The 12,702-nt window shown below is 35.4% G+C and overlaps 1 protein-coding gene across 1 annotated transcript; it reads left to right on the top strand.

The window, feature by feature from the left end:
• The first annotated feature begins 5,772 nt into the window (after window positions 1–5,772).
• On the top strand, window positions 5,773–8,799 carry LOC141601877 (protein FAR1-RELATED SEQUENCE 5-like). The gene is made up of 5 exons (XM_074422185.1): window positions 5,773–6,517; window positions 6,632–6,968; window positions 7,082–7,453; window positions 7,553–7,873; window positions 8,724–8,799. Exons 1-5 carry the CDS (start codon window positions 5,773–5,775, stop codon window positions 8,797–8,799), a joined length of 1,851 nt encoding a protein of 616 aa, XP_074278286.1.
• The last annotated feature ends 3,903 nt before the right edge of the window (window positions 8,800–12,702 follow it).

Genomic DNA, 12,702 nt, shown 5'->3' with positions numbered 1-12,702 from the left:
CGAATCATATCCAAAACCACAACCGAAGAAGCAACCAGAGGATGATGATCCCCAGACAGAGGAGGCAATTAAAGAGGCGGGGCGACAAGATGCTTCTCACGCAAGGCCACAAGAGTGGCATCGGAGTATGGGGCGATCCCAGAGGAAGAAAGCACCCGAACAACAGCAGTATAGTGGCCATCACAAATCTTCCGCTGACATTGGCGGAGGTTAAGCTCACTCAAATCCAGATCCTCATCCAAATGAAATGAAGAAGGACCCTCATCAAAACACTCCTGCAAACCCCCTCCCCCCCCAGGTACCCCTCAAGCAAGGATAACTCTGGCAATACTCTCCTCCTGATGCTGACGCCGAATAGCAGTCCGACACTCATGATTACTCCGAGGAGCGAAAGTCTTGAGCAAACAAAGTGGTAGAACAAGCAAATGAACCCAGCGGAAGAGATCACTAGGGGAATCAGCCACATCATCCAAAGCCCCATTCAAAGCCCGGGCAAACCAAAGACGGCACTTAGGAGGAATAGATTTCACTGTGCGAAGGCCCAACTACAATAAACGATCAAGCGAGGCTATAGACCACTGAACAAGCTCAACACTATCATCAGAAGAAACCGAAGTAGAAGGAGCCATAGGTCTCGGAATACCATAAATATGAAAGGTGTAGATGCCATCAACACACTCCGGATGCATCACAATATCACCCCGACTATGCCGACATCTAGCTCGAGTAGTACGGGTTTTAAAACACACCCCACACAACCAGAGCCCCATCCGTCTCAAAGAACTCTCGACATTGGAATAAATAGTCAAACTATCAGTAAGAGTCTAACGAGTAAGGTCCAATGCACCCTCATGACAATGTCGGTCCTATAAATGTTTCTGCCATGCAGCCTTGGTTAGGCCCTTACCAAAACCATCCCGACACGCATGAAGACCCGAAAAAGGACAATGGTACCGCACTAGCTCAGACATGAAAGGACAGAAAATCCAACACCCTTCCTCACACAAAGCGGCGTTGAACAGCCAAGGGCGACCAACACACCAACCACAAAAAAAATGGTTGACAAACAGCCCAAGGAAAACCGCACAACCCGAACCCCAGCAGCAACCCGCAAACCCCACTACACCCAGAACGACACGCACAAAGCAGAGGCAAAGGTGGCAGCGGCCGAGCACAGAACAGGGGCACCACCGGACCACCGAAGCAAAGCAGAAACAGCGAAGAAAAAAAACAGAAACAAAAAGGAAAAGAAAAGAAACACGCACCGGTGGAAGGACCCAAGGACAGCGCCGTCAACCACCACAACAATGACCGGTGACTTGAGGTCGGAAGGCCAATGGGTGGTGGCGCAGGTCGACAATGGTCGCAGAACAGGCGACAAAGGCGCCTGATCGAAAAGACAAAAACGCTGCACGCAATATCCCTCTCAACTGTGAAATCCACCGCAGGAACAAACCACAACTTCTTCCCCTGACCGGCGACGTGAGGTCTAAAGGTTGACGTGGGGTGGGTGTCAGCAGCTAATGGCGGAAGAAAACCCAGAAAACCGATGCCCTAAAACGATGCCCTAATCACACAGCCACAACCCTAATGCCGACACCAACAAACCCGACGATGGAACCCGACGATGAGTTGGCCGGATTGAGATGACGATGGTGGTGACGGAGAAGGACTAGGGTGGCAACAAAGGGATCGCCGGAAATCGACTCAGAAATCTCCCCTCCCCCTCTCTCTCTCTAACGTTCTTCTTCTTCTTCTTCTTCTTCTTCTTCTTCTTCTTCTTCTTCTTCTTCTTCTTCTTCTTCTTCTTCTTCTTCTTCTTCTTCTTATTATTATTATTACTATTATTATTATTATTATTATTATTTTTTTTTTATATAAAAAAAGCGCAAACTTTTATTAATCAATCAAAAGTTTACAGGAAATTGGTGGGTAGCCGAGATAAAATCTGGGCGCCCACCTCCTTAGCAATAGCAAAGCTAAGTCTAGTGAAAATAAAAGCAGCAGCGCGCGCTCCGGCATCCTGAGACAGAGAATATTTCTGAATCCGTTTGAGCACGAGGCTTATCGTGAGAACAACTCTCAACCGTCCATCAAATTATCTGACGGCTGAGATTAGACGCGCGCTTCTTTGAAAAGTAGACTTTCGCGGAAAACAAAAAATAATAGTGTACATGTGATCAATATCAAACCTACGGAACAAAATCAAACCACACGAAACAAAATCAATCGATTTCATCATTAATCCTCCTTAATTTGTAAATTTTTGTTTTTCGACATCAAATTTAGTGATCTAAAATCGGTTATTTATCATCAATTCTTTGTGTTCAAGCGCAAATCTTGAAGCTTAAATCGATTCAATTTGTTCAAACTTTTGCATTCATCAGCTATTCAGTTATTTCAAGATCAAAACTTTGTAAGGAAAATCGGAATTGATTTCATCATTCATCTGGAATTATTGTTTTCTACAGTCAATATTTAGGTATGTTCATTCAATGTTATTTAATTCCTTTCTGAATCGTTGTTGAATTGATTTTATGATGATGTTAAAGTTAAATTTAATGAAATTCAACTTAATTTCGGATTTGATTAAATTTAGTTAACTAGATTTAATGTCCGGAACCACAAAAACATTAATTTTATAATGAAAAGTGTTAAATTAGGGTTTATAGTTTGTTTGTTTGATTTTAGGAGGATGATAAATGTAAATGTACTTTGTGGTGAGAAAAAATGTAAAAATAATGAGAAAGGAAAAGTGTGTAATTTGAAGTAACTGAAAAGTAGTTTTGCATGTAATAATAATATATTGTGTTGTGGTGTACATGTTTCATAAGGAAATGTCCAATCAGTTTTATTTAAATGTGCATTATATATAATAAGGATGTGCAAGTAATTATTACCTTTTGCAAGTGGTCTTGCAACTGTTCACAATAAGTCAAATGACGGTTTCTAACTTGCTTATGTGGTGAAAAGACACAACTATTCACATTAATTTAAATATTACTTCTGAATGTACATTATATTAATTATAAAAAAACCTGTTCCATCAAATAAATTGTCCACTATCTATATTTATAATGTGCATTTTCTGATAATTGGGTGCAACTAAAATATCATTAAGCACTGTTTGGAAAATGTACATTATGTTATATTTAAAGGTACATTAAATTATTTAAAAAAGAACATGAAACATTATTTGGAAAATAAATGTGCTTTCAGTTTAATTCAAATGTCCATTACGTATTTTCATAATGTGCATGTACTGTTTTATGCAAGAGATTTAAAAGCAGACCTTAAATGTACATTATATTATTTTTAAAGGTATATTTTATTATTTACACAGGAATTTGAAATATCAATTAAATTGAACTCGTAATCAGTGGCGGATCTTGGTATTACAGGGCAGGGGCCAGGCCCCCCCCTGACGTTGGCCCAAGACAATGGCTGGCCCCTGCTGGCTTGATCTTCGCTTAAAAAAAATAATTGTCTAAAGTGGCCCAAAAGTAACTAACTCTGCGTGTAAGTATGAAAGAATTAGGCCCACCAAATGTTACTCCTTATTCCTGCGGTACATTTGAGTTCATTTGATCATATTTACTACACATGTGGGCCATGTGGCACACATTAAATTTTCTTTTTTTTTGACAATAATAACACGCATTAAATTTTCGGTCCTTCATGTTTCAATTTTTCATTTTCCTTTTTAACTCTCGCTTAAATATGAAGTATGTATGTATGACGGTTTTACGGTAATTAACGTTCAAACATTTAATAATCTAATCTAAATTATTATAAAAGTCGTAAATAAGTTGGTCAGGACTCATGATATCAAAAGGTTTGATATGGGTACTAATTAATATATTGAGTATACTCGTAAAGTAGTAATTATCCTTATCTATTTTGGTCCTAATTTAGTCGATAATTGTTAATGTTTTAGTGTGCAATATAAACTTATTATACTTTCGTGTACATTTTTATTACCTTGATTATTTAGCTAGTCATTACGATTTTAAATTTTAGATTTATGACAAGTTTTTGAGTAACTTGAAAATAATCTTATTTTATATTTTAGCGTCTTAAAAAGTTTTATTACATCAAAATCGAAACTAATAAGGTTTTTGTAGCAGTAAAATGGTTATTAAATTAGTTCTCTACTCCCTCCGATCCACACCAAATGTAACACTTATCTAAAATGGACGATTCATACCAAATGACTCAACTTTTTATTAGTGGTCCTTAATATTTTGTAAATTACTAACGAATGAAACTTTGTAATTATTAACCTATTTTATACTCCCTTCGAACCAAAGGTAACATAGGAAAAAATGAAATATTTAAGAAAAAGTGAAAAAAAGTAAGGGTACAACAACAACATAGGCAGATCATGTAAATATGGGTTTAATTGTGGGATGGTATGTTGGCTATGTAGTGATATTTTGTGTAAATATGAAATGGGTATAAAGACAACTTATTAAAATTCAAGTTTATTCTTTGGAAACCTAAAACTAACTTGGCCCCCCTTGAAAATTCGCTCAAGATCCGCCATTGCTCGTAATACATATAGTCGTTTAAGTAACATAGATAACTTCAACCAATTTATTAATTACTATGATTATGTTTGTGACTGTTGAAAAGACACAACTGTTCACAATATTTAATCTCTTCTACTCAATTAATCCACTATATAAACACAAGAGTACATTACCACTTTCCATCTTATCTTCATTTCTAAAACCTTTTTCAATAACCAAAATCTTTAATCTCTCCAGAAAACTACACAATCTTCTAAAAAAAAAACAATGTCTTATTCTAAATGCAAAATACCCTACTACCAGAACATTCAAGACAAAAACAATTTCATCAGTGGTTATATGACATGGAAAGCAGACCAGTTTTCTTCAAACTAGATTAGTTCAAAGAATATTCCTGTGGAGATGGATGTACCATCACACAGACATCCTTTACATATTTTTCTTACTAATTCTGCATTCCTCTCGATTCTTTTTGAACGACTTGGGAGGCGAGAGAAAAAAAACATGGCCGAGGTATGTAAGGCTTGGTTGTCTTGGTTCCTTATAGGGAACGACAAAAAGATAATTGAAAGGGATTATTACCGAAACGCGGTTTCGGGAAATGAAAATGGAATAATCACTATCACAAAGAATGGAAGCCTGCTTGAAAGATACTGCCTTTGCAGGCGTTTGTCTAGTCGTGAAGAAAAAATTAGACATCATAAACGACAAGCACGACAAAGAAAAAAATAAAGAAAACAAGATGAAATTGAAAACTTGTATGAGGAGCAGTCTGGTGATAAGGGTTATTACGACTCTGACTGTTAGATTAATTTACAATTATATTAAGTTAGTTTTCTAGTATATTGTTATTTTGTATTATCTTGTGGTTTTTTTTTTTTTTTTTTTTTTTTTTTTTTTTTTTTTTTCAGTATAAGCCTTAATAGGCTTTATGCTTTTGAAAGTCTTGAATGGCTTTTGTAAATATTTCTAATATTAATGAAATAGTATTATGTCTATTTGTTTGTTTACTGTCATTAGCATTCAATACATTTTATATATATACTATATCAAAATGGACAACAATATTTCCTATGAACATTAGCAGTAAAATAAATGTTCCTTTAAAGGCATGATAATGGACATTGGCAGGAATACATTATATATGAACCTTTGTAGAGCATATTATAATTCGATTACTGCATTATTGATGTAATAATATTCAATATACTTACTTACTTAACTACTGTTGAAGCAGACAATGAGTACAAGTGATGCAACTACGTCTTCTTCTACAAATAACAGCTTTAAGACTCCAAGAACAAGAATTGAAACATTAAATGCACTCCAGTACATTCCATTCTGTCCAGAGGAAAAGAAACCTAAAGTAGGACAATTATTCGAAACACTAGAATCAGCAGAGTTATTCTACGAAGAATATTGTACAATCTGTGGGTTTACGCCAAGACATGTAACAACAAAAAGGATTAAAGGCAATGAGTTACAAAACAGTTTTGTATTAAGGAATGATGTCTGCAATAGGCAAGGTGTAAATGAAAGTAGGAAAAGGAAGAGGACTGATACTCATACTGATACTGCTGAGAATGATGCCCAATCTGATGTGACAGACATAAGCCGTGTGAGGCCGATTACAAGAATTGACTGTCGTGCATTAGTGCAGTTCAAATACCAAGAAAATGGAACTTACATTGTTACCAGATTCGATGAAGCCCATAACCATCCACTTGTTTCGCCGGAATCTACAATATTCTTGAAAGGAAACCGAAAAATGACAGAGGTACAGAAACAACTTGTCACAAAGGTAAAGGTGCTAAAACTAGGTGGTGTGAAAGCCTATAGAGGTTGGAAGGATCTGTGTGGAGGTTACGACAACATTGGTGCTACTGAGGTTGATTTCAAAAACTTTGTCAGGGACATAAAAACCTACATTGGTAATTTTGATGCGCAAATGTTTGTTGATAATCTTATTGGTAAAAAAGACACATGTAGTTCATTTTATTTTGATTTTATAGTAGATGAAAACAAGTGCCTGGCTGGAGTGTTTTGTGTAGATCCGATCTGCATAAAGAACTACATGCTGTTCGGTGAGGTGTGATCAGCAGATGCTACATATGGAACAAACAAGTACGATATGGTGTTTGTGCCTTTCACAAGAGTTGATCACCACAAAAGGTGCATAACCTTTGGAGCTGGGTTGTTAGGTGATGAAAGTATTGACTGTTACAGATGGCTGTTCAAGACATTTTTGGAAGAAATGGGCGGGTGCCAGCCGAGAATTATAATTACTGATCAAGACAAATCAATGAAGTCGGTAGTCCCGAAAGTGTTTAAGGAGTCAACACACAGACTGTGCATATGGCACATAATGAAGAAACTAAGAGAAAAAGTCAGTTATCAACTGTTTCAAGATGAGGATTTTAAGACCAGGCTCAATAGGTGTGTTTGGAACAACCAACTTGAGCCTGATGAATTCGAAGAACAATGGGGGAAGATAATGGCTGATTATCAACTTGTAGAACACGAGTGATTTCAGATTTGTACGATATCAGGGAACAGTGGATCCTTGCCTATTTTAAAGATGTTTCAATATCTGGCTTGATGAGGGTTACTTCTAGGTCTGAGTGTGAAAACAGTTTTTTTGATAGGTTCCACACACCTCATTTGACCGTTGTTGAGTTTTGGGTGTGCTATGAGAGTGATTTGGAAGCACAAATACACAAGCAGTCCAAGTTGAACAGTGACAACAAACACTCTGAAATCCCACGGAAAAAAAACTCAAACCTTGAAGTCCATGCTTCTGAAATATACTCTCACAATATTTTCGAAGACTTCCAAAAAAAATTGGTTGCAGCTTTGTCTGATTGTCGTTTTAAAGATGTGGATAAGATTGATGAGATAAAAATATATATTCTAACAGACTTGTAGATGCCAAATAAGTCATGGAACGTAACATATTCACCAGATAACATGGAGATTACTTGTTCCTGTTCTATGTTTCAGATAATGGACTTGTTGTGCAGGCACTGCCTTTGGATTCTATACAACCAAGATTTTCAGAAAATACCAGAACAGTATATAATGCAAAGATGGACAAAAGCTGCAATGAGTAAGACTGTCTTTGATAACGATGGCAAACTGATAGATGTCTCTCAAAAGTTTTCTGACCGGAAAAGTTTGAGTACTGAGTTGTGGCAAGAGGTTTATTCTTGTGTCAGGGTAGCTCAGTGTGATGATAACGACATGAAGCTTTTGATTGAAAAACTAAGAGATATTAGATTGGATATGATTAGTAACAGAAGTGTTCCAGCAAAGAAGAAAGGCAAGATGAAAGAAATAGAAAAGTATGTGGGCTGCTAAATACCTCAGAAGTTGGTGATTCATGTTCCTAAAAAAAATCTAAAAACAAGGGTAGGACCAAGGGCAAGAGAATTGAATCACAAATGTTAAAAGCCCTAAAGAAGATAGAAAAAGAGAAGAGGTAATGCAAAACATGTGGCCGCCAAGGACACAGCTCTAGGACTTGCAAAGAAACAAACCATCTGACAGGTATGTGTAATTTGGTTTCTTGTTAAAGCATATTACATTAATGCTAAATAACTATTAATTATACAAGTATAGCACATAGTGTTTACCTTCGAAAATCATCACTCTTATATGGAGGCACATACGCTCTTTGTGCAATCAACATTATGGTTGTTCTGAAGGCATAGATGAGAATTTCAGCAATGTATATTTGGTTAACATTAAATGTATATCAATTTAGTTGTTCATTTTGGCCATTTTCTCCTTATAAAATCTAATATTTAATTTACATTCTGTTGCACCAAATACCACCATGAAGATGACGACGATGAAGGAGATGAATCTGATGTTGTGGAGGACGACGATCAAAGAGATGAATTTGATAACGAAGTGGAAGATGCAAATTTTTGATTCAAGGATAGACATCCATAATATACACTACGAGAACATTCTTAAAGGCTTGTATGTACAATTGGATTTTACTGCCAAAGTACATTACTCTTATAGGCAAAGTATATTACATTTGTATTAAAGGATCATTATTGTTGTTCTGCAAGGAACATTCTTAAAGGCTTGTATGCACAATTTGATTTCACTGCCAAAGTACATTGCTCTTATAGCCAAAGTATATTACATTTGTATTAAAGGATCATTATTGTTGTTCTGTAGGGACATCATCAACTTGATTGGAATTATTTTCCCAGAGAACAATAATTTGAAGGCGCAAAAGCCTTTTGCACAATAAATATTATTGTTGTTCTGCAAGAACATAATAAACTTTATTGAAATTTGTTTCCGAAATATAACACTCTCTTGAATTAAAATTTTTTCAAACTTCAGGTTGTTCGAGTCGTAGCTTCCTCAATATATGTTACATTACTCACACACATGTCACAAACGAAACTAAAAAAGGTTTTACGGCTTGAATTCAGCATCTTCCTCATATTCATCGTCGTATTCTTCCCATGGCAGTGGGTTTGAACGAAAATCCATTGCCTTCTTTAGTACAACATCGGAACATACATTTCCTTCTGTTGAAATCATATATGAAATGCATTTCTTCCGCAGAATCAGTTGGGGAGCATCCTAGGAAAGTAAAGAAAACAAGGGGTTAGAACATGTACAAATGTGTACTGAATTATGTATTAATAATAATTGTATTACTTCTGAAACTCACATCGCCTTTTTTAAGCCCACAGGTCCAATTTAGCTTACCCATAAATGTCTCCATATGTCTCATAACGTAATAAACACCACAATCAGTCTTGTTAGTGTTGTTCCTCCACTTCATCTTTGCAAGAATAGGCTGCAGTTTTTTGATGCGATCAACTTTTACCTTTGAAACACCGATGTCTTTCAAGTATTCTGCAACATTACGCTGGCGGAGAAGGGGGAAAAAACATTAGGACACTAATAATTATGAGCTACAATATCACAAAAATAAGAAAATTAAGACAGACCATATTGTTGGGAAAGGTACACTCTATGTAAAGTCATTGTACATTCATAATAATGAAAAAGAACAGCATGTAGTGCTGTTAAGCAAAAAAGAGCATAAAATCTTACAAAAGACAGTGGTCTCCGGTTTTCCGTTACGATGCACTTTATCAATGATGATGAACTTATACTTGTTGCTGTCAATGACTAGTAAATGCTAATGCCTTTTATATATAACTGGGAAGAAGAACTGTAGATTTTAAAAGATTTAATTAGGCAACAAGCAAATTAAATATAACATGCAGAAAGAGTGTATATTGTCGATGCTAACCAAATCAATTCTATTTGGGTTAACCAAGAATTGGGTAAACTCTTCTTTCATTATATTCTTAATCACCATAAAATTTTCAACAGTGTCCAGTTCTCCTTGAAGCATCATCTGTATGCAAGACAAGTAAAGTTTCTAATGTTAATCAAGGGAAACAACATTACAAAATTTACTTGTTGAAATAAGTTTATATAAATATTTGACTTACACACACAACTGTGGTGAAAAAAAATCGATATGGCTCTGAAGAGTTTCTTCTAGATTCCTTGGCATTCAAAAGTTTTGCCCAACAATCGATCACATCACTCGTTAAATACTTAGATTCTCGTAGCGTTGCTATTTCAATACGCCGAAGAGAAATGTCACCCACATGCACAAGAAGTTCCCTGGTTCAGGACTACCAGTGTTAACTGAAAACAGGATACAAAACATTTTAAATTTAAATATTGTACATTAGTAGTAATATATATGTACCTGGCTAAATCCGTATGTTTTCCTCTACTATACGACACATAATCAGCAATGCAATTCTGAAAATCAGTAAGAGGAGTAATAATGCAAGTATATGTGCTTAGGAAATTACAATTTGCAAGGATGCTCAGAGACTCTGGTTGACTTGTTTCATGTTCATGAACATTTTGATTGTTGATGACTTTGCCCTTGCTAGTGTCAGCACTGTCAAGAACATCATTGTAATCTGTACTCATCTCCTCCATACCAACTATATCCTTTATATTTTTGCCCTCATCGTTAAGACAGACATTATGCTCATTTGTACTTTTGTCTTTTATCCTAGCTATGTCGTTTGTATTACTCACATCTGCCGTGCTAACATTGTTCTCACAAACATCATTACCATCTGGTATATTCCCTTTTGTACAACCTACCTCCACTGTTCTCTTCTTAACCCTAACAGTCTCATTGTTGTCACGGACACCAATATCTTCTGTACTCTTCTTTTTCTTTCCAACTACCTCCTCTCCTATCTGCTCATCCCCAGCAGTCTCATCACCACATTTATCCTCGTAGAATTCTTCATCAGATGAATCCAGTTTCTTTGGGAAGAGCTTCTTTTGATAATACTTCACCTTTGTTAAAACGTCATCACAAACAATGTTGCACTTGGATGAAACCAAAGTGCAAAGATATTTGATTCTCAATATTCGAAGTCCATCCATCTACAAAAGTTAGAATATCTTGAGGATTGGTAACTTATAAACAAGAATGTGCTTTTAATAATTTAAGAAAGATCATTTAATTAAACCAAAAGTACGTTTCCATGTATTTCATTGTATAAATACCACAGTCAACAACATTTTGATGGCTTCTCCAAGGCATTTTTAATACAGCAGGCTCCATTGCTCTTACTCTTTCCTTCAAATCACCAATGTCATTGAAATATTCTGCCAAAGCATTACGCTGCATGGAAAAATTCAGATCAAACTGTCTAGAGAGACTGTGCAAAAAATATGACATTGTAAAAGAAAAAACAACCAATGAAAGGCAACTGGACAATTACCATATTCCAAGGTTTGTTTCCATAACGAGTTTTTGGGGTTTCATCATGCTGTTGATTATCAAGAATGACAAACTTGTTCTTCTCCATATTGAATACGAACAGGTAAAAATGCTTGTCGGATATTATTGGTAAAAAAAATGTTTTATATAAGAAAAGATTAGAAGATACAACAAACATAAAATTTGTTACGAGAGTAAATTAGCAGCAGATAACACTATGTATTGACTATATATATTGTTTGAGCTAACCATATCAACTTTTGTCACATCAATAATCCCAGCATGATTTAACTCATTTCTAAGATGTTTCTTGAATACTTCCAATTGTCTTTCAAATTTGAATTCTTTCCTTTGCCCTTGAAATGCTAGTTGCACACACAGAACATAATATTCTTCTATTAATATAAACTTGTATAACATAAAATTATTGTAATATAGAATGAAATAAAATTTTACTTACAAATACGAGGGATGAAGCAAAGAATCGACGTGGTGCTGAAGATTTTCTTTCAAGTTCATTGAAATTCAAGTAAGCTGACTAACAATCAACCACATCATCTGATATATAGCGAGGTGGTTTTAGAGATGCAAAAAGATATCGGGTACCCACGACATTCTTAAACTCAAAGAGCTTTTCACTGGTTCAGACGTTACACAAAACAAGTCAGTTAATTACACATATGTACATTATCTTTATTAATAATGCACATAATACCCAAACAAAATATAAAGAATTATTAAATAAAAGAAACATAATGAGTAGAATAAAATATACCTAGCAAGAAGAGTGCCTTTTCACTTAGTGTAGTAGACGTAGTCAGCAATACAGTGCTGAAACTCAAATGGCTCTGTACATGGGTCAATGTCTCCTCTTAGTAAATCAAGTTCAGTACTAATATCTAAGCTTGGGTTGGGATTGGTTGCCTTGGGTTCTTCACTATAATCTTTAAATAACATGCTACATACAAGGGTATTTATAAGATTATCCGTATTGGCTTCTTGCTCATTCTCCCCGTCACTATCAACATAAAGATGGTTCGAATCATTTTGTACATCCTTGTCCTCATCAGACAGTTTGTTTTTGTCACACTCCCCTTCTTGTAACACTCGCAAATTTCTCATTCTGACATTTAAAATTTATTTAACCGTTCGATTACTTTATTTCATATTTATTTCATATTTAATTTAATTAACCTCTTTTACATAAATTTTATAAAATTTACATTCTTACAAGCTTGTTTATATAAAATAAATATTTCAGTCGGATAATAATAATTGTGACGATAATAATAGTTTTCCGTCTTAAGTTATAGACACTTTTCCGTCTAGCAGGATCGTCGCATTTCTCTTATAAAGCCATTTCAA

The sequence above is a fragment of the Silene latifolia genome, chromosome 9 (assembly GCF_048544455.1).
Source record: "Silene latifolia isolate original U9 population chromosome 9, ASM4854445v1, whole genome shotgun sequence".
Lineage (NCBI taxonomy): Eukaryota > Viridiplantae > Streptophyta > Magnoliopsida > Caryophyllales > Caryophyllaceae > Silene > Silene latifolia.
This window is presented reverse-complemented; position numbering and strand designations above follow the sequence as displayed.